The 22,151-nt window shown below is 38.2% G+C and overlaps 1 protein-coding gene across 3 annotated transcripts; it reads left to right on the top strand.

Annotated features, from left to right (window-relative positions):
- Positions 1–8,225: 8,225 nt before the first annotated feature.
- On the top strand, positions 8,226–20,970 carry TMEM106B (transmembrane protein 106B). Of its 3 annotated transcripts, none has more exons than XM_042889129.1 (8): positions 8,226–8,322; positions 11,427–11,648; positions 14,662–14,725; positions 16,041–16,200; positions 16,958–17,098; positions 17,208–17,257; positions 17,652–17,705; positions 18,813–20,970. In XM_042889129.1, exons 2-8 carry the CDS (start codon positions 11,429–11,431, stop codon positions 18,949–18,951), a joined length of 828 nt encoding a protein of 275 aa, XP_042745063.1. In that variant the 5' UTR covers positions 8,226–8,322; positions 11,427–11,428; the 3' UTR covers positions 18,952–20,970. The 3 variants fall into 3 exon arrangements, with proteins under 3 accessions (XP_042745063.1, XP_042745065.1, XP_042745066.1); XM_042889131.1 differs by lacking the exon at positions 8,226–8,322 and adding an exon at positions 8,707–8,756; XM_042889132.1 differs by lacking the exon at positions 8,226–8,322 and adding an exon at positions 8,882–8,969.
- The last annotated feature ends 1,181 nt before the right edge of the window (positions 20,971–22,151 follow it).

Below are 22,151 nucleotides of genomic sequence, written 5' to 3'. Positions count from 1 at the left end.
AGTGTCGTTGTGGTGGCACTTTCCCATTTTCCTTAATTTGGATTTCGTAGCTGTAGGAACACAGAAGTGAATGCAAAATACAGATAATATAATACAGAAATATAATTCTGCTTTCTACATTCTTCAAAAGAAAGGGAAAAAATTGTGAAAAACACATAGCAGGTAGTTTGAAAACTCCGAGTCAAAATTCAAGTAAATTTCCATTTCATTTTATTATTTCTGTATGACAAAAAGTACACATTGATGATTTTCACATTAGGTGTCAGAGAGTGTTGTATGTTTTAGAGATTATAGCTAGCTCATTCTGTCTGGCCCTGTGCCTCTTAACTCTTGAGTCATATATCAGCTGTGAGGTGTCAGCTATCACAAATCAAGTGTCAAAAGAGTATTTTCAGGAACAAAAATGAAGATAGAAAAGCGACTTTTCAGCCTGATCACGTTGATGGCAAAAGCTATGTCATTCCCAGAGATCCATGAGGTGGACTTGAAATGAGATATTAAATCAATGTGCTACTGTAATATATGAATACAGCTCCTGCAAGCACACCAAGATTTCAGAGAGACATTTCTGAAATCTCCGCTGCACTTGCACATTAGTTTAATTTATTCTCTGAAAAGGCAAGCTTTAAAATCCTGTGGCATTATGTATGTTTATAAAATCATATTACCACCTCTGAGAAGGTGCTAAGAAGCAAAGCTGTGAAATGCAGATATATAGACTTCTCTATATGGATGACTGCTTTCTGCAGTTGCTGACACCCAGCTCATCTTCTGTTTGTGTACAGTAGAGACACAGTGTAGGTATACCATAGGCTACAAAGCCAACATGGGGGAAAGGAGATCGGGATGGCTGGTAAAGCAAGCTGAAGGGAAGCTTAGCTAGGTGGAATGCAAGACCCCAGGATTTTTCTTCTGTTGATGTGCATCCTGCCATTCCCATTCCCATGTCCAATGGCAGCCAGGAAGTCCAAAGATGCAAATACTTGCATCTGGCATCAGAGGCCAACTTGAGAAGAGCAGTGATCTCCCTTGCACCCACACAGCTTCCACTTTGCAACAGACACTTGTGTTGAGTTGAACACTTCAGGTAGTTGACCATATTCTATCCTACCAGCTAATTGGGCTCACAGGTTGCAAGCACATCTCACATATGCATGTGGGTCTCTGGGAGCTAGCTCTGTGGCATCTGCCCCCAGACCTATGGGTCACTTCAACAAATGGTCTCTGCATTCAGGAGCTGGCACTCCTGTCCAGCCACCAGATAACTTGTCATGAGGCTCACTGTCAGTCAGGCACATTCACTTGGTAAATAGACAGGAATGACAATATGCAATTAAAAGATGGACAACACAAGAGGCAGTCAAGCACAGGACTTGGTCAGACAATGCTCACTGGTTATTGGCTTGCTCACATACAACCAACCCCTCTTACCTCCTTTCCTCTCCGTTTTCCCACTCGTTCCTGATACATGTCCACCTCTTCCTTTCCCCATATTTCACCTCTTCTCTAAACATGCCATAATTTGGCTCATTTCCACAATCATTAAAACATGCCACAGTAAATTTTACAGAACTTCACAAGTCCCCTCAAAGACTCAAAACTTTCCTCATTCCCATAGTATCTATGATAATCTCGTTTTGCTTGTTCTTACCAGTGACAAAGCTCTGGCTGTCCCTCTTCAAGGCTATGCTTCAGCAGGTCCTTCAATGGCCTATCAAACAGCAACCTAAGGATTCCCATATTTGTTATTATTTTGTTATCTCCTCTTCCTCAGAGCCTGCAGTATCAGAATGTTTAATTTATTACTTTTCTTGTTTCTTTTTCTTGTGTTTTATGCTGAGAAGCTGTTAGCCAGATATCCTCACTTTCCATATGGCCTTACACATGCCCTTCCTGGAGAACTATGATCTTCTCAGAACACAAAATGAAATGAAATCAAATCAAATTGGCAGTCTGGGAAAATGTTCTTCAGTCTCCACATCTCTCCAATGGAGTGGTAAAACATTCTTGTTCTTTACAACTGAGAAATTTTGTCACTTATGAAACAAGCTGTAAATATCTCCATTTAAAAAATTTTGTTCTTCCAGAATTTCTTTGTTATTCCAGCAACTTCTAGAGGTTTTAAATGTGTTCACCTCTAAACAGATCTTTTTTTTTTTTGGGGGTGGGGGGGGGTGGGGGGGGGAAAGAGTTACTCTTCAAGCAGTGAAGTTTGTATTCTTCATATCACTACAGTGCCAACCAACAACAGAAGCTATCTCCTGTGTCACAGAGGAAAGAATGAAAGAATAATTTCCTGTGATAGTATCCTGTTTAAAGATGGCATTGCTCTTTGTTACAATAGAATCCTCTAATTTTTAAAAAGAATAAAATTATACTCTATATTAGAAGAATGAATACTTTTTTGTTACATACTGACTAGAAACACTACTCTGTAGCAATGTACTCTGTAAAAAGGCCATTCAGACCAAACTAGTTTTGAAAGAAGAAATTAGATAGTAATAGGGTGATTAAATTTTCAATAAAATATTTTGACATCATTGTCATGATGATAATGAAAAGCATTTTAATAGGATACTATTTCAAAGTAATGCAAAAGTAGACAAAAAAAGCAGATGTAACAGATTATACTCATTAAGATAATTTCATTGCATTTAAATGACAATATTTTCTGTGATAAATTGTTTTTTAGATTATGATGAGACGAAATATTAATTTCTAATCTCATCTTTATATATATCCATTAAAATTCTGCTGAATGTATTACTCTGTTGTGAATAGAAACATAAACAGTGGAACCACTTTTGTACAGCAAATATCCTAACTAAAATGACTATGGAAGTATTTTCCTGAAGAAAGAAAACATAGTTGCAAAGTAGCAATCTTTGAATAGCACCTTAAAACAGACTTACATATTTTTATTTTTACTTGCCTTTACGTGTTATTATACTGTTTTTTTTATGGTACAGAAGTTTATCATATAAAAAAATACAAAAGAGGGATATAGAAAAAAGAAAGCTTTTATTTAGTAAACAAATTATTAAAAGTGGAGCCAGCTGAATGGGTGAAAAAAAGAAAATAACCATAGGCACTCCATGGAAGATCCTTTGAAAGGTGAGGGAATTCAGTGTTCCATTTCTTGGACAACTTATGAATATTTATGTTCCTTTACAATGCTTCACAGTTTGGTTTAGTCAGCGATAAGTAAACCTTGTAACCACTTGAAAGCTAAACCTCTCAAACAGTAAGCAGCCCCTGTGTGCCTCAGTCCATTTTTCCAGAAGAAAAAAAAATGAAAAATCACATCTTCTGTCACCTTTACCTGGCAGGTTTTCAGAAGAGGCTAAGGGCTGAGCGTGCCTGTGATTGGGAAGAGGATATCTTTATACTGATAATGTTTTGAATATTCGTCCCAAAATACTTGTATATCTCCAGGTGAGTTTTCTGGCAGGCTAAGAAACTTCAAGTTATTTTAAATCTTCAATGAGCCATCTATCATTTTTCTACACCATGTAGTTTACTGAATAGACATATGCTACTGAGGAATACTATATTTACTGTTGCAATACCTAGAAGAGAAAGCATTTAACTTAGAAAGCCAGGGGCAAACAGGTTTCAGGCAGTATGTGAAATAATTTCCTCAATGTTATCTGCTTATACTTGTGCTTCTGATGCTGCATATTCAGTTATCTGTTTATACCATAAATCAGTATCTATGTGTAAATGGTGGCATGAATTGTACAGAAAGTTGTAGATTGGCTTCTGAGTCTTCAAACCAGTCCTAAAGGCAAGAGAATATCAGACTTCTCTCAAAATAGTTTAGTGAAAAAACGTGGAAACTTTTAAGGTACAAGTGGATTTGTGTGTTTATCAAAAAACACATAACAATGAAACAATAGCACAAAACAATTATTTATTGCATCATGAAATACTAATTACATAATGTTGGCAAAGCCAGTGAGAAACTGGTTATCATCACTTGCATGTCTTCCCTAATGCAGGAAGTTATTTCTCCTCAAAGGTTTATGCATCTCATACATCTGTCATTACTTTTTCCAAATATAAGTAGAATTGTATATCTATGTATATACATATTTAAAGTCAAATAAATACGAATGGTAGAAGGCAAAACGTTCCATTAATTCTACTGTAGGCCATGAGCAAGTGAAAAAGCCTGCCAATAAGACTTTTAACTGCACACAGCTCACTTGGTTAAAGCTAGTCAAGCCATAAATTAGAAATAATAAAGCTAGAATCTCTTTCCTCAGATTTTGCTCTGCAAGAAATTGCAACACAGATCAGATGTAAACTAGATGAGTCAAAAATCGATGAGGCTGCTCAGTAGGTATCATTCTATGCTGGTATGTGTGGCTGAATGCAGCCACAGCTGCACCTGCTGCCATGTTTCTAATGTAAAGACAAGTGTTTGGAATGTGATTTGTAAAAATCTTATTCTGAAAGAAGCTATTCAAAAGCATTAAACTATAATCACTGGGTCATCCACCCAACTGATCAGAATTACTATTCTTTGTCTAGATCTGTGGTCGTTGGCATTTTTATATCTCCTCATCAACATCCAGTTTCTTGAATTTCCAGTTTGTTTGTTTGTTTTTTTTTTTTCCCCAAGGTGAGAATATACAAACAGGATAAAGATGGGCTACTTTTCTTCAACTCCTGGAAGCACACAATGCAGCAAGCAAGCCATAGTTAATGCATAGCATCAAAATTGTGGAAGACTGGGCACAATTTTTAATTCAATTTTCATCTATCTACAGAACATAATATCTCAATCATCAACTAATGCACAATTTAAGGTTTGCACACAGGTAATGAACAAGGAGAAACTGTAAAGTACACACTGCAGAAGACCATAGTGTTGCAAGAATGACAGTTGTTGATAGCTGTGCAATATATCAGAAATACATCAGTTATAAAAGGCTGCTTATGTTTTATTCATGCAAAATAACTCAGAGCACAGGCCCTATCATCAGAAAATACATAGCAATTAAAGTACCAGTGACAAACCATGCTCAAGCATTAAACACATCTGAAAATATTTATCACCAAATATCATTAAAATCAGCAATTCTGAAATACAGGGAATTCTTCACAGGGATGAAATTATTTCTGCAGCTGACTGAAATAGAGGAAGAAAGTGGTCCACATAGGCAGCTGTAACAGATCTGTAAAGCCTACACTGCCTTATATACCAGTGGTAATGGCCAATCTAAAGCAGTTACAAGCTTACTTATAGGCCTTCTTCCCTATCAGCAAGTGGCCAGTGCCCACGCTCTCCCACGCTGCTGCTTTGTATTCTAGATTAGACAGAAATCATTGCTTTTATGTTGCTTTATTTATTTATTTATTTATTTTTGAGGGGTTTGGTAGCTTAGGTTCTTTCTGGTTTGTTTGATTATTGCTGAGGAGAAGTTTGGATATATGTTGGAGATAAAAACAAAGCTAAAATGCTCTATCTACCTCAGCACTCAGGTCGCATGCCACCAGTTTTTGGGCCTGCAGACTGTATGAAAACAAGATCTATGCAATCACTCAGTAACTTTGAAGGTGTTAGCCAGTTTCAGCTGAGTCTGAGAGATAAGAAAGTTTATACAAACTTCATAAAGATAGATAACCAGGCAGAAGAGAGACAAGGGATTGAATGTTTGGAAGTCAATGCGTAATAACTTTCTATCCAGTAAGGAAATTTCTAACAAATTCTATCTGTGAATGTGGCAGCCTGCATGTTATTGTCAGAATACTCTGCAAGAAAAGATGTGAGGTGTATGCAGTTCTTTTGTTATAATTTGGGTAAATGGTCATCTGAGAGGTAAATCTATAGGAAATTAAGCTGCATTAGTTTCGGTGCTCAGTCAACTAGTAGCTTTTATTTCTAAAGGTGAAATAAATGCAGTCAGTCTGAAGTTTCTTCAGATAAACAATGTGATGGGGTTGAAGAAGAAATAAAATTCATTAGTCTCTCATGCATCTGATGTCATGCAGATATGCACTGGGAGCCTCTACACTGGTGAAGTTGATCGCTCTTGATATTGCTAATTCCAGCTCTTGCAAGAACATGAATCACCTGTCATATCTGAGCTACAGAACTCAACTTGAAACCTGATTCATCACTTGGCTTTCTTTACTGATGCACTACTGAAAGTATAAAATGCGCCTGATTAGTGATCTATGAGAACTAAGAGCACTTGCAGCTGCCCCATAACTCAGTTCAAAGGTGATGATCTCAAATTCTCTGTTCCTGTCATTTGATTGTTTCCATTTCATACCTCTCACAGTACTATTCATGCTGTAAACAACTTGCCTATCATTTTTATTAATTTTTATATCTATGTTTAAGCATACAGTCCCAATCCAGTGGTGGTTAGCACAATCCAATCAGTTTCAGGAGCTGGTAGTACTGGATGCTGTACAGTGTAAAATGTGTAAAATACCCCTTCTATAACCACAGCTATTTTGTTTCTATCAGTCCAGGCTCAGTGGCCCACTTCAGTAACACTTTCAAGTATCTCATCTCATATTTCAGCACTTCTAATGTGTTTGTAATGTGTACTTCTTTTTATCAGTAATACCACATACTTCTCATGTTTTTCAAGCTTGCATAGTGAGTGTGAGACTTTACAGGATTTCTTATTATTGCTTATTTTCAATTTTTATCGCATTAATTTAGCCTATAATAAATAAATGATATTTAAGGCAAGTATTAAGGAGCTTAAGGCTAATGAGTGAGTGAGATTTTTCCAGTATTTCAACTTCTTCTTAAATGATGTGGATCAATATAAACTTGGGACTGAACCAAAAGTCAATAGCCAGTGAAGCAAGTAGCCAGGCTTACCAAATTCACATCATCTGGCATTTGCTGCTGAATATGTCAGGTTCATATACGTTCCAAACAAGCCAGTGTTCTGTTCAAAGGTTCTTACATATAATTTTGTATTTAGGAACCCACAGAATATCATGGTCACGGAAATGTTATCACAGAATAACATGGCGCTGCATGGGAGCTTTGATGGGGACCTCAGGAAGCTTGAAGACTGGCAAAAGTCTTGGCTGAAGAGGGACAACCACCATGACATGGCAGCTCTGCCACTACTTTCAGATGCTTGACTGTCTGACTGCAGAGGAGGAGTCACCAGCAAGCAGCACTCAGGCCTCTCCTTTACATGAGCCGACTCACCAGGAGTGAGGATGACTCTAAACAAGACCTTTTAAACTCCCAGAAAGCAGCAGGAAGTTCCAAGGATAAAGAAAATAAATGGGGTGACATTGGCTCAGGTCATGATATGTGCAGACCATTTTTTTTCTGAGTGCGTATTTTTGCAGGGGAGTTATTTTATTTGCCTGTCCTTTTGTGGACACAGAGCCCAACATGAGCGATACTGCCAGCAGGGCTCACACCTGCAGCAGCTCTGGACTGATGTTGTAGGCCGTGTGCCCATTCCCAGCATCCAGAGCAGCCTGGAGCCATGCCCCGTCCTCATGCTCACCCCATGCTGTCATAATTTCTACTTCCTTATCCTCTCCCTTGAAGTCTGCCCTTACATTTGCCCTTGGACTTCGGTACGTGGCCTCGTTCAGGTCTCCCCTCCGACAGCCCCAGACCTGATCCATTTCTGCTGTTGGCCTGAGGCTCCCAAGCTGGGATGAGTTCCTCCCTGGCCCTCCGAACACCTTCATCCCCAGCCATGCCTCCCTGCACGGCCTCATGTCCCTTGGCTGCCCCACGCTCCTCCAGCAGCCTCCCTGGGCAGCCATTTCACGGACCAGCTGCAGGCACACAGGGAGAGCAACAACCTCAAGTTCATTCCATTCCAGTATGCTTTATTTTGTTCCGGTAAAATGCCTGGAGAAAACATCTCACTGCATTTGCCTCGAGTACACGTGGGTTGTGCAAGACCCTTGTAAAAAGCGATGGGAGTTACAGAACCAAATGGCCGCCCCCGACAGAGGCAGCGTGCCTATTTCCTATTGTCATTATGCCGGCCTGTCACAGCTCTCTTTGCCCTCGGTTCTCACAGGAGCGCGGCGGGGTAATTCACCATCGGAGAAAGAGGTAATAATGACAGTGCCTACTATAACAAGAAGCAAGCCCACCTGGCTCACTCCATGCCGCACAACGCAGGGCGCCGCGCTCCTGCCGGGCAGCAGCCACCATCGAGGCGCTCCCCGCCCGCAGCGGCACCGCCCCCCGCGCCTGCGCACGGCCCGGATCCGGGGTTAGGGGCTGGGGAAGCTGCGTCGCCCTCGGAGCCTCCGGCCCTGTCAGTCCCCGGTGCCTGGCGCAGCCCGGCCCGACCCGCCGAGCAGGTGGGGACGGGGAGAGCCGGAGAGCGGCAGGGTCTGGGGGCGGGAGCTGAGCCGAGAGCGGCCTGGGGTTCTGAGGCCCTGCAGGGGCCGGGCCGGGGCCGGTAGGAGAGCCGCGGCGGTGCGGTGCGGTGCGGTGCGGGCAGACCTGCGGCTGCCCCGCGCGCCTCGGTGCTGAGCCACGGTCAGGGCTGCGGGGGAGCACGGATCTGCGGTGATCGGCCGCCCTGCGGGACCTCGCCGCGTTTGCGAGAGCAGCTGCCTGCGGGGCTTACCGGGTGCAAAACGTGGGGGGTGTTGGGAAGGGTCTTGGCCTGTTGGTTAGTTCTTGGAAGAGCCAGGGTTGCAAAAGACAGAAAGGTAGATGGCGAAGACTCGGTGAGAGGCAGTTTAGTGCTGTGCATCCCCAGACGTGCCTGCCCGTGCGAAGCATGTTTGTGAGTGCCAAGTCATTGCTGCGCCTCTCCTCGGTGTTTTGGATGTTAGCAATGATTCAGCCACAGCTGATGGGCCAACGGAGAATTGCCATGCTTAGGAGCCTTGTTTTGTTATGAAAAATAAGTAGTTTCCTAACCTCGAGTTTGTGCATAAGAAGTAGGAATGGCATCCTAACTTTTTGTTGGAAGAGTACAGTAATTGAATTAAACTCGGTAAGATTTCACCAAGCTCCAAAACTAAAAGGGAGTTTCATAAGTGTTGCTTATAGTTCAGGATGTGGTTGTTTCATGTGTTGAGTTTTGTCAGTGTTGTGTTCTGTGGTGTGCATCAGCTATCTGAAGGGAGAAAACTTAAAGAAAACTGCCTTATTTCAACATTGTTTGTTAATTTGCAAAGCTATCTCTTGACAAACTCTAAATTCAAGGAAACTACAGAAGTTTAAGGAGACTGGAAAGGGAGAGACTGGGTCCTAGCACAGCTGTTACAAAAAAAGTAGGATGTGAGAATTTGTTGACAGTATAGAAGCTGTCAGATACAAAGATAACTCTTTCTCAGAACTGTTGTCTGACATACAAGGGGTAAAAGAACAAGGTGTTCTTAAGTGTTGGTTGGCTGTTGTAAGGTTCAGCTCTTGTTATATGATTAAAGGGCGGTAAAGAGAGCATTTTGCAGGAATGTGTTTCACTTGAAATTGCTGATGTTGTCATCTACAAATTGGGATATTAATCTCCTAAATCACTGGTGGTAGAAAAAGGCTATTAAATTCTAATTATTGAAGTTTGTGTGTGCTTGGCATTGAAGGATACATCTGCATTACTATTTTAATTCAAATCGAGGGTGCGAAATGAATTTGCGGCTATCTTTGCTTGCTGCTCTTCAGTTCACATCATGGTGTGATTGGAAAGTTTGTGAGCTGTCTTCCTGTTGAGAGAGACTAAAACAATGATGTGCTTCAATTGCTTGTGGTTGTTCAGTCTCAGCAAGAGATGGTATGGAATAAAACTCACAAAATGATGTATAGTGGGTGTTGGATCCTCAACAACTGTTTTTACTTCTGGTATTTTTATTGTTCTGTCTTTGTTAATGTTGATATGGCCTAAGTCTCCCATCAGTAGAATAGGTAAATCGAATAAGGTTTAAATGCAGAAAGACCAGGGGACTGATCTATACGTGTAACAGCTGTTACCTAAGCTGCAAGACTTGAGTTCTGTAGCATAAAGGCTGTAGTTCAGCTACAGAGATAGTAGGAAGGAAAACTGTGCATGGAATGACTTCAACCTTTTTTTAGGAAACTTTTTTCGATAGCTCGCTGGTTTCAATTTTCGTTTCAATAATTTCTATTACACTGAATGGTTCCCTAACTTAGAATGTTTCAAAATTGCTGTAGCAACAAAAGGATAAATAGTTTTCTTTCTTGTATGGGTTTTATTACCCTTATAGTAAATAATAGTAAAATATCATGTTTGCTGAAACAGTAACTGGAACCTGCTGGTGATAACTGAGTTACATTTTTCTTGCTACATTCACCTAGCTTTTGTGGCAGTACAATTCATTAATGCTGGGCTTATGTTACCATCACCATACTTCAGATCTATTTCTGTCTGGAGTGGTTGGTCTAAAATAGTCTGACTTGCGTTTCTCTCTTGATCACCTTTCTTGTGCTTCCTCTCTTGCCAGAGTGATAATTATTAGTAAAAATTCTAATTGCAATGGAAAAAACAAAGTTCTGCATACTTGCTTTAAATCCCCCTGTTCAAGACATCATCAGTGAACTGGGTGCCTAGTGTTTCTGTTGGCTAATTAATTAAAAGAGGTTATGGATTAAAGCTGGACCAGATGACTACCATTCCTGGACATATATTTAGTTTTTCTTGTTGAATTGTTTCATACCTCTTGCAAATTAGCAGGGTGGCCACTTCTATCACTTTGTTGTGGCTTTTGGTTTCAACCATCTCATGGTAGTTTCAGTGTGGCTGAAGAGGGATGTTTGTGAGAAAATTATGAAATCACATGGGTAACACAAACTGTTTTTGTGATTAGTATTTTAGCAGGCCTTTAAAAATGCTACGTATTGACAGCATTAACTTTTTTTTTTTTTACCCTTTATTTTTATTGTGAAACAGTTCTCTTTTGTGTTAAAGAAATCATCAGTTTAAGCACCTGAGGATCTGTATTTCTATCCCAGAGATTGCCAGCTGATCCAGTTTGCCCTAAAAAGCTGATTAGAACTGACTTAGTTGCATGTGCAGGTTCTGCTGAACATTGTGAGCCTGGTTTCTGGAGCGCGTTAAGTTTTAAGTCCTGAAATTATTTTATTGAGATCAATGTGTCCTGTGGCCGTTTGTCCAGTGCTGCTTGACTGCTGTAACTTGTTGCCAGCAGTTGGTTGTTCTGTCTTGGGAGCCTGTCATCCACCCTTGTTTAACCCATGTATGTGAGCACCGGAATGGGTCTTCCCTGGAGATCAGATTATTGGTTTGAGACAGACTCCAGGTTAACTGGGCCCTAACACTTTGCAAGTCTCATAGAGTCTAAGCACAACAAAAGTAAATAGGAGCCTAGTTGGAGTAATGATTATACACTAATAGTTACTTGATACGGAGGGGTAAATTGCAAGCCATATTTGAATCATTCTCCATGGAAAAAGCTTCTTTTGCCTTTTATTTTAGAAATGGGAAAATCTCTTTCTCATCTACCGATACATACGTGTAAGGAAGATGGCTATGATGGAGGTACAGTGTCGGATAATATGAGGAATGGGTTAGTTCACTCAGAATCACACGGTGAGGATGGCAGATGTGGGGATGTGTCACAGTTTCCATACGTGGAATTCACAGGAAGGGATAGTGTCACTTGTCCTACCTGCCAGGGAACGGGAAGAATTCCACGAGGTAAGTTGCCTTCATTTCTTTACTTTTTTTTTTTTTTTAAGGCATAAATTTACCTCATAGATCTGTGCAGCAGTAACTATAACGAGCGATAGCAAATAACTCTCTAGTAAAGATATTTGTAGCCATCTTTTCTTTTTAGCACTGAGCATTTTAGTGTTATGCTGTGTGAACAAAATGTGTATCTAATCAGCTTTGACTGCCACCTGCTAGCTCTTTCCTTGTCTATGCAGAGCAGCATGCCTTGCTTTTCTGCTTTAATCCCTAGTTTTTGCAAGTTGAATTTGCTGACATCTTATTTTTTAGACATTTCGATGTATTTGTTTTTAAGTAACAGTTTTAAACTATTTGAAAAAATACACAACTTTGCAAAAGCAATTGCAAGTATTGAGATGTCACTAGACGTGGGGAGAAGAAGAGTAGACCTGTATAAATTAAAGCTGATCTGATGTTTTCATGTAAAAAAAATTAAATTAAATTAAAAAAAATCAGAATTAATAAAAATATTTATTGCAAAACTTGTGAGGAACAATGCAGTCTTGCTCTTCCCTTGCTTACCAATTGGCATAAGGACAGCAGGCCAACTGATTGTTTTAGAAGAACAAGTAGTGCTTTTGAAAACAGGTGGGTGTGGGCGCTGGTAAGGGTGCAAAGTCAGTAGTTAATAACACTCAGCTCTCCTTAGTAGATCATGCTTTGGTATTGTTATAACTTGGAGGAGAATTTCTTTTTTTAAAGTTGTATACTGAAAACCAAATCTCAGAGTTGTTTGAAAAATACATTCTAAAACATAACATGCTTTTCCAGGATGATTGGTATGCCTGGGATGTCCCTTGTTCTTTTTCTGCAATAGAAAGATGCTTTCAGTACAGATATGTTTTTCAACACTTGAGCAACTGGTTTGACAGGTGAACTCTGTGCATGTCAAATATCAACCAGAGTCATAACTTACTTGAAGCCAGAGTTTCAGGTTTTCATTTGGAAAGGCTGTGTCCGTAGGATGTCGATGGACAAGGTACTGGATTATTTTTTTTCTAAGAGCATCTGGAAAATTAAAATCTTGGTTTGCTGTGTACCAGAGAAAAATTGAAAGCTTTACCTACAGCGTTTTTCCTCGATCGTGCATAGCTGTTTTTCTGCCCTGTTTTCAGTGCCCTGCACTTTGTTTCACGTTCCCTTTGTCCCATTTGCCATTGCTGGGTATGGGAACACATGCATTCTCTGGCTGTTGCAGGAAGGAGCACAGTGCACCTTTGCTTTCGTGATTAACAGTTTACTTTACTTGCTGCCTTCATTGTTCACTTCTCATTGAATAAAACATTTTGCTTTATTACAGTTCCTTCCTGTATGGTAATCATCCTGTATAGCTATTTAGAAATTGACCTTTTAAGGGAAAATGCAGGGTACATGAAACTGGGCAGGAGAAAGTGTTGAATGCAGTGTGCTGAAGCACAGCCTTCTGCCTTTACCAGGGGAAGGAACTGATGGAAGGCTTCGTTTTTGTTAGAACTCTTATCCGATATAGTCATAATATTGGTTGTAAAAGCTCACAAAACTGATTTTTAACTTGCAACTTGGGCAAAATGACTGCTGTACAGGGATGGTGTGGCACAGATTCATGTGCTTCTGTTGGATTAAGTTTTCATATAGTTCACAAATAACTTGCCTCCCTTGGAGACAAGTGTTGGGGCACAGGATGTTTAAACAGTTGCAGATATCAGAAGGGATTTGTGTAGTAGCTGTTAAATGTTATACAACACTGTATTCTTTGAGTACTTCCAAATGTATCAAATAGGAAATTCAGTGAAGTAATGTGACAAAAAATATCTTAACTAAAAGACTACAGAGAAGGAAGTTTGTTTGCTTCCTTACTTGAAATATTTAATAATACCAATGGCAATTCTTTACTTATTCTAGTGCAAGGAAAAATTCTGTAATGATGGGATTTCTGTGCTCAGAACTTATTTCTTTGGCTGGAAGATTTTTGGATGCGAAGCATTTAATTTATTAAACATCTGACTGCATATTATACATATTTGTTTTTCATAAATTATAATTAAATAGTTTGATTAAAACTGAAACTTCAAGTGGATATTCAAAATAAATAGGACTGTCTTTTTAATTATTCTTCAGTACTCTTAAGAAGGAAATCATATCTGTGTTTTTTTTTGAGAAGAGAGATGAGAAATTAAGGGCTCTCTGGATCACTGCATGACTGTTACGGAAGACCACAGTATGGCCTATGATGATTAAACTGTTCAATACTATCATGAAATTGCATTTTGGTACTTGGACAGCTTTAACTTTTCAGTATAAAATTGCTAAGCTGAAAATCTGCGTTAAATTGGTAGAGCTCTTTACAAGGTTGATGTTTTATACTAATTTATGCTTAGCAAGGGCTTGGCTTTGTGATTCAGGTTGAAATCACTTCAGCATGATTGTTTAGCTAAGTGATAGTGCTGGTCAAATTCTGTATTTGACTGAAAATGCAGATTAGAGTTCTTATTGAGGCATGTATGTACTGGTATAGATGAATCTCAATTATATCTTTTTCTATGACAAAGCACATAAAGGCAGGTGCCATCCATGTGTTTTTCAATAGATCCTCTGTGCTTGTGTTCTTGGTTTCTGACTCTCTGTAGTCTAATATAGAGAGCTGAAATCTGTTTGGCACCATTTGCTAGAGAGAAAAGGAAGCATCTGAGGTGTTTTGCCTCCTGTGCATGAATACAACACAGAGGCAGAATTTGTTGCTGTTTTAGTGTTTGTCAGCTTTGTGTGGGTTTTTTTTTGTTTTTTTTTTTTTTTTTCCTTTTGGTGTTGGTATCCAGTCTTATTTGAGGAGGTGGCATGGGTACACATGCTATAGCAATGTTTTACTCGAGTCATTAACTGGAATGTAAATGTTCATCCTAATTCAGTGCTGTAAAGTTGTAAAGGCCACTTTTTATTTGAAGTAATAGCAAAAGTAATGACTCTTCTTGTTTAAATTCTGAAACAGTGTTTTTATTTCTAGGGCAGGAAAACCAGCTGGTAGCATTAATTCCATACAGTGATCAGAGACTAAGGCCAAGAAGAACGTAAGTTAATAGTTGTGATGCATGAATCTACAGTATTCACATTCTCATCCAGCTAAATTTAATAATTCAAAAGAGATAAGAAGAATCAAGCAAAATCGCTATTTTTTTTTTCTTGTTTGGTATTGAAAGAACTCTGCTTGTACTATCAGCCTTCGCCTCTAGCTCTTGCAGGAGTTATTTATTAATAGACGTGCACACAACCATCAAACTATGTCTTGTAAAGTTGGTAATAATGCACGATGTCTTCATGCTGGTATTTATCTGAATATCAACAGTTATTTTGCAACTATTTATTACTCTCTGTAGGATATTAATGGATCTGAGCAGATGCTTAGTCTTCATTATTAAAGTTCAAATCAGAGAAAGTGTTAACTTCAGGCCACTACTACAAAATAAGTCACCTAGAATTAATTTTTAAAGATCTGAGTGGCTAGTAGAATAAACAAGCGTGTCTTTCTCATATAACATAATTTAAAAAGATGTATTTTCTTCTAGGCTCTACTCAACACTGTGATGAAACGGTTAAGGGTTTCTTTTTCTCACATACATGTTCTAAATCTTTGGGTGTCTCTGGTAAACAGTAAATAATGATGTGAAAAAAAGACAGTAAATTCACATAGTAGATAACAGATAATGAATTTGATGTAGCAGTAGTCTAAATTTGAGAAATACTCATTTAGTGTTCTGACTTTGAGAAAACTACAGCTGATGTTGAGCCTTTTATTTGTGTATTTTTATTGCTTGAAGTCCCTTCCTGCTTTTGTGTTAATTTAACTGCAGACTTGCAGTTTCATAGCAGGGTTCTAAGATGTTCCTGATGCTTTCCCAGAAAGTGTTTTTGTGGTTTTTTTTTTTTTTGTTTTCTTTTTTGACAAAGAATCCCAAGTAAAACGTAAGTGTTATTCCTTTCTGGGTATGTTTTGGTATGAGCACAGCGTGCTGAAGATTCTTGCAGAATGAGGAAGGTTCTGCTATAAATAAACTTTAAAGGAAGTGCTTTTATCTTAAAGCAAATGAACATTTTCCTCTTCTGTTTAACTCAAATTTGTGAATGTTGGGATAACCACATGTTTTGTAACTTATTTTTTTTAATATACATACAAGAGTATCATCTCTATTTGTGATGTAGACATAAAGTGCAGCATATTTTCCCCTCCCATCACCCCCTTTGGAAATCAGTGGCAGTTCAGAACGGGCTGAATGTAGTTGTATTGTTTAGTCTTGTTCCTTATCACTTAAATAAGAAGAGTGGTGTGTTATTTTCCTTTAATATGCTTTTAACTCTGAAATGTGCTCTTTTTTTTTTTTTCCACAGAAAGCTCTACGTGACTGCTTCTGTAATTGTATGTCTCCTACTTTCTGGACTGGCTGTATTTTTCTTATTTCCTCGTTCAGTTGATGTTGAATACATTGGTGTGAAGTCAGTTTATGTCAACTATGAACAGAGCAGACGTATAATATATTTAAATATTACGGTAAGACTGTCCATCTGTTTGGATGTTTGCGATATGTGGAATGAGAGATGCTGCTGGGACAGTTTAATATACATAAAATTGTGGGCTAGCTGGTGGACTTAGTGCCTTAAGAAATATCAGCAGATTCTATAAGCAATTTGAAAAATGCAACTGGACTTGTTGTGACTGCTTCCTGTAGCTGTAGCTAATACAGCTTCAGTTGTAGGCTACCACTGAGTCTTCTGATTTCATGGGAACTGTGACTTTAAAGTTGTTCTGGTTATTTTGGGAATGCAGGTGGAATATAGATACAGGGATGCCATTCAGCAACTGGTATTGTGTATCTGTCAAAACAGGTTTTGAAGAAAAATTATTTCCTGCTCATCTTAAAACTTTAAGAAGTTCTTTCCATACACTTTTGATGGAATTCTTCATGGTGTCTTTGAATAAAACAAGTAGCTATGTTAGGAAATGTCCTGAAATAGTTAAATTTCATGGAAGGGATAACTGAGTATAGTCAGTATTTGTAGGGGAAGAAAGTCATCAGTTGAGTGGTGAATGTATTGGGAAGCACAGTCTTCAGCCCCTTCTCAGGGGTACTTGCGCAGCAGTGTTGGTTCCCTTCCACTTTACCCTAAGGAGACCTCAGATGACAGGAAAGTATAGTTGCATGATTTCAGATAGTATTATTTCATATGTAAATTCAAAAATTTATGCTCCTCAACATGAGAAGTTCTTAAAGTTGTTTGTTTGCTTTTTTTGCTTTTGTTATTTACAGAACACGCTAAATATAACAAACAACAACTATTATTCTGTTGAAGTAGCAAACATCACAGCCCAAGTTCAGTTTTCAAAAACAGTTATTGGCAAAGCACGGCTAAACAACATCACCAACATTGGTCCTTTGGATATGAAACAGGTAAATAGCATGGGCTTTTGTAGTTGGGTGTATGTAAATCTTCATACTTGATTCTGCTCAGTTGATTTTTTTTTTTTTTTATTGCTTTTTTTTTTTTTTTTTTTTTCAGATTGACTATATGGTGCCCACAGTCATACAAGATGAAATGAGCTACATGTTGTAAGTATACCAGCCACTAAATATTGCCTGTGCCTTGGTAAAAGTTATGATGGTTATGATCTTGTAAAATGAAATGTATTTCAGAGCTGAAATGTGTTTATAGAGATGAGTGGATGTTGTTTCACAAGACATTTGTTGGCAAGCATTTCATGTAAGCAAGTAGATGTGAAAATACTTCTTGTAAAAGCAAGACTGTGTATAAGTAGACCTAGACTGAGTACATGCTCATGGACAGTGTTTTTTCAACAAGTGTTTTAGTTGTCATTGCTAGTGACTCTACAAGCTCTATGTGTACAGATAGTAGGATTTCTGGTTGAAGCAACAATTCTTGCTTTTTAGATAACTGCGTATAAGATGTCGATGTAAATCTAATAGCTGTTTTTCTTTTTTTCAGTGACTTCTGTACTTTAGCATCAATCAAAGTGCATAACATAGTAGTGATGATGCAGTAAGTATGGGAATTTCCTATTTGTTGGAAGCAACTTTAAAAGCCACATGGTCCTCAATGAAATGTTATTCAGAAGTGTTCAATCCAGTTTCCTCTATCTTAGATAAAATGACATCAATTTACTTTCTAGTATAGTATCTTCAGTTCTTTAAATGGAATTGTGGAAAGATAACTTCTTTTGGCAAGGTCTGGTAGCATAAAAGTACTTGAGTAGCTGCAACCATTAGTACTTGTATAGGAACTGCTGAATCACAGCATGAACCTCTGATTGATCACCTGAGGTGAGCAATGAGTCAGACATGGGAGCACAGGTGAAGGCAATTCAGCTGTGCTGCTGGAAGGGGTGAAGCCTGGCTGCACCTCTCCTAGACCCATTTAAGAGGTGACTACCAGTGGGGAAGGATCTCTTCTGGAGATCCCTCCTCTGGAGTTTTGCAGTGAGCCTAGAATGCAGGTAAGCATCCTATCTATTCTCTTTTTGTTCTTATAACCTGCTTAGCCAAACTCTCTTGTTTATTTTGTAATTATAACATCTTTATATTCATTGATTATACAGTACTATATGTGCTCTGCAGCTGGACTGTGATATGGAGTTCCTATGATCTCACAAATTTTGTTATGAGCTTGTGTTTATCAGCTGCTGTTAAAAACTTGCTGAAAATCTCATGACCTTGAGTCAGTCAAAGGTTTTTAGTACTCTGCCAGGATCTGCTTTTTGTAGCAGATTGAATCAACAGCTGCCTGTTTTGGGTGGCTGGAAGGGGTGGTGTATAGAATGTTGTTTGTGAAACTTCTGTAATACTTTTTGTTCCCCTTTTAAAACCAAGTATTAATGATTAAATCCTGGCTTTACTGTCTCTAGGAAAAAACTCTGGTCGAGACTTTTGGTGGTTTTTTTTTTTTTTTTGTGACAAAAAATCTGTGACTTGTGAAATTTGTGATGAAAAATCTGTAGACTGTGTTAACTGGTATTATTTTTTTAACTTTTAAAGAAACTTTGTTCCTAACATGTTTTGTTCTAAAACTTCATTAAAAACCTATTAATGACTTTAGGGAACTTTATAGCCCTTTACAAAACAAGCATCTCTTCTGTTTTGTGTTTCTAAGGGTGACGGTGACAACCTCTTACTTTGGCCACTCTGAGCAAATATCCAGAGAGAAATACCAGTATGTGGACTGTGGAGGAAACACAACCTACCAGCTGGGCCAGTCAGAATATTTAAATGTACTTCAGCCTCCTCAGTAAAAGCACCTGTTGGTTAGTGTGGAATGACTGCTCTTGATGCTTGCAGAAATCCTTTGAATAGGACTGGTACTTTGTAAAGGAGAGAATATGTGCGTGTTATGCAAAGGAAACATGGTGGCCTGTTCACTTTAATTGCAAGGAGGGAAAAGTTTCAAAATGTATATAGATGCACTTGTTAAATGTTGTGTTTTTCCCCTTCTGTTTGCTTTCTGTTACTGTAAACACTTCTGTCAAGTTGTGTGGTTGGAGGGAGAGGGGGAATTACAGATTCTTGAACTGAATTGGGACCTTGCTTTTACAGTGTGGTATATCAATTTAGAGTAACTGTGTGTATTTGTCTGTTTAGGTGAAATGTGTCACTAATGAGCATTTTAGAAGAATTGATACTCATGACTTCTAAGTTTATATTTTCAGTTCTTGATATTTGACTCTTGAAACTTGCAGTGTAACTACTTAAGATTGCTTTGAGGGACCTCAGTGTAAAACTAATATTAGTAAACCAGTGGCAATATTTCTTTGGTTGGAATTCTACTTTCTGCTATTTTTGATCAGAAGTGATATGCAGTCTGTGAAAGCCAGGGAAGCTCTCATGGAGGTCGCTATACTTGAATGTGCAACTTTTAGAATCTGGCATCCTCTTGTTCATATTGCCCCCTGCCATCTCTTGGGTGTTATAAGGAGAATGTATGTTGCTAGGTTTAAAAAAAGAAATTCTCCCAGCCAAATCATTGCTGACAAAGGAAAAATTCAAGACTGGAAAGTGAAGGAGTTGAGACTTCGACAATGTCATTCCATTCTTTTGTTTTTCAATTAAACTTTTGGGTAAAACTATTAAAATCAGAATTGTGTAGTTAGGAACTAAGTGGAAACCTGTTTGAGCATGGGTTTGGGCAGCTGGATGTAAATCTTTAGCATTTTTATTGCTGTGATATACTTTGTATCTGAGCTCCTTGTCAGTGCTAACACTTTGGGGTGTGTGTATTTAGTGCAGAGGCTCGGAAAGCAATGCATTAGTTACGTGAATCTCCTGAGTGCTCATAGTTCACATCAGCTGTGGGGTTAGGATAAAGCAACTCCTTCTGAAGGAATAAATGTTAACTTAGAACAAAACTAATACAAAATAGTTTAATCGGTTTCGTTTGCACAATGAGAATTTCTGGGGTTTCTATCAAACGCAGTAATTGTAAGTTTCAGGTTCCAAGTTGCTTGACTTCTAAAAACTGACTGTTCTAAGGGCAAGGTGCAAAACTCTTTAGTTAACTAGATTGGGATTGTTTTAATTCTGAATTAAGTGAAGCTTCAAGAAAGTTCTATTGAGACATTGTAATGAATACTAAATTTTTGAAATGCTTAGTTTTTATGCTGCCCACCTCCTGGAAATAAGCTATATAAAATGATTTAGCAATAAACACTATGTAAAAAAGCTACAGAGTAACTTCTTGCAACTAATGATCCTTTATGCTGCAGTAGTTTGGTGAAGTTGTGTCTATTATTCTTCATCAGTGTTCTTCAGGTGGACCTAAAGGTGGTGGTGGGGAAACATATCAGTTAGGCAAGTCTGATTTTTTTTTTGTTTGTTTGTTTTTAAGGGGAAGGGGAAAAAAGTATAGAAAAAAAAAATCTGTCTGAATGTAGTGAGCACTTAACTCTGGATACCAATGAAAAATCTGACTATTATATTGGGATGTAAACTGTCAGTTTCCTATAGTTTCTGATAGGACTGAAAAGTTGAGTTTTGGTTTAGGAGAACTTCAGTACTGGAATCTTGAGTACTACTCAAGACCAGACTAGAAGGAAGCTGGCTAGAAGCAGAGAAGTAACATCTAGTACGTGGCATGGAAGGATTCACTTCTGTTGGAGCATATGGGAAGAAATCTGTTTTAAACCATGTTGTATTTGAAGTCAACCAGTAAGCAGTATTTTTTCCCTCTGTGTTCAAGTATTTAAGCCTTGAGTTTGTTGTACTTATTTTTTTCTTGCTTGATTTTGATGTAGGAAAAAACAGCCCTAGGCAGAGAGGGGGGGGGGGGGGAGAGAGAAGGGGAAAATTTTTTTTTTTTTTTACCAGTTTAAATCAAAATTTTATTCAAAGGAAAAAAAGTAATCTAAAATAACTGGAATGGTGTGGTGATGTACTTATTTGGTCACAGTAGGTAGCAGATGTTGCTTGAACGAGTGTTTTTAGGGATTTTATGCTTGCTTATGTGGTGTTGTGACACAACTCAGACTGACATTTGGAAGTTTAGCAGACATGCTGAGCAAAATGCATACTTAATCTGTGAATCTCCCACTGCTTAAAATGCTGTGTTATCTACTTTAAAAATAAAATGTGCTGAGTGGGATTATTCTTTCCATGGATATGGAGGGATAAAATATTGTTTTTAATAACTACTTTTCACCTGGGATACCTAATGGGTATGAATTTTAACACTATTTATTTGTGGTGGGATTACTGAATAAATAAGATTTCTAACCTGAAAGTAGAATCTGGTAGTATTGGTGAATTTTCAGATTAAGTAATTTACAGGAGCATTAAAAGCATGTTACTTTGTGCTTGCAGTAACTGTCAGCATGTTGGTAACCAAACAAAGTTTTACAAACAAGCTATGATTCAAATGAAAGACCTCTTATGACCTCATTTATTTCTATTGATTTTTGTTTTGTAACAAATGAGAGCCTTATGGTCCACTGTAGTCCAAGTAGTACAAATTCTAAGTTCTTTCCAGAAGTTCAGCTTGAAGAACCATTGTCTTTCCTGATTTCTTTTCATCTGTGTAAGAGGTTTTCTGATGGGTTAACTTATTTATTTTTCTGAAATGATGAGTAGTTCACTTGTAACTTATCCCTTAATCTTAGAATATGATCAAATATTTCAAGGGATTTATTTCTGGTATTCTTTTCACTTGAACTATTTCTTGCAATTCCTGTAGCAAAACCTATTGCACTTCAAAATAAAGCTCTTTTAGTTATCTGTTGAAACAGTGGTTCAGGTGTTGTAGTGCAGTGGCACAGTCCGAAACAAAAACCTTAATGTATTCCATATACAATAGACATAAAATTTCAAAATTTGAAGTTAGACTGTTATGAAACACTTAAATGAGTATGAATGTTAGCTGATTTGCTGCTCTGACCCACAGAACAAAATTAGATTTAAATATGATGCTTTAAAAATGAATGAGTGAAGCCACTAAAACTTCAAG

The sequence above is a fragment of the Lagopus leucura genome, unplaced genomic scaffold, assembly GCF_019238085.1.
Source record: "Lagopus leucura isolate 7727_CA_CO unplaced genomic scaffold, USGS_WTPT01 Super-Scaffold_100157, whole genome shotgun sequence".
NCBI classification, from domain to species: domain Eukaryota; kingdom Metazoa; phylum Chordata; class Aves; order Galliformes; family Phasianidae; genus Lagopus; species Lagopus leucura.
Note: the sequence above shows the minus strand (reverse complement) of the source record. Positions and strands in the feature narration are given on the sequence as shown.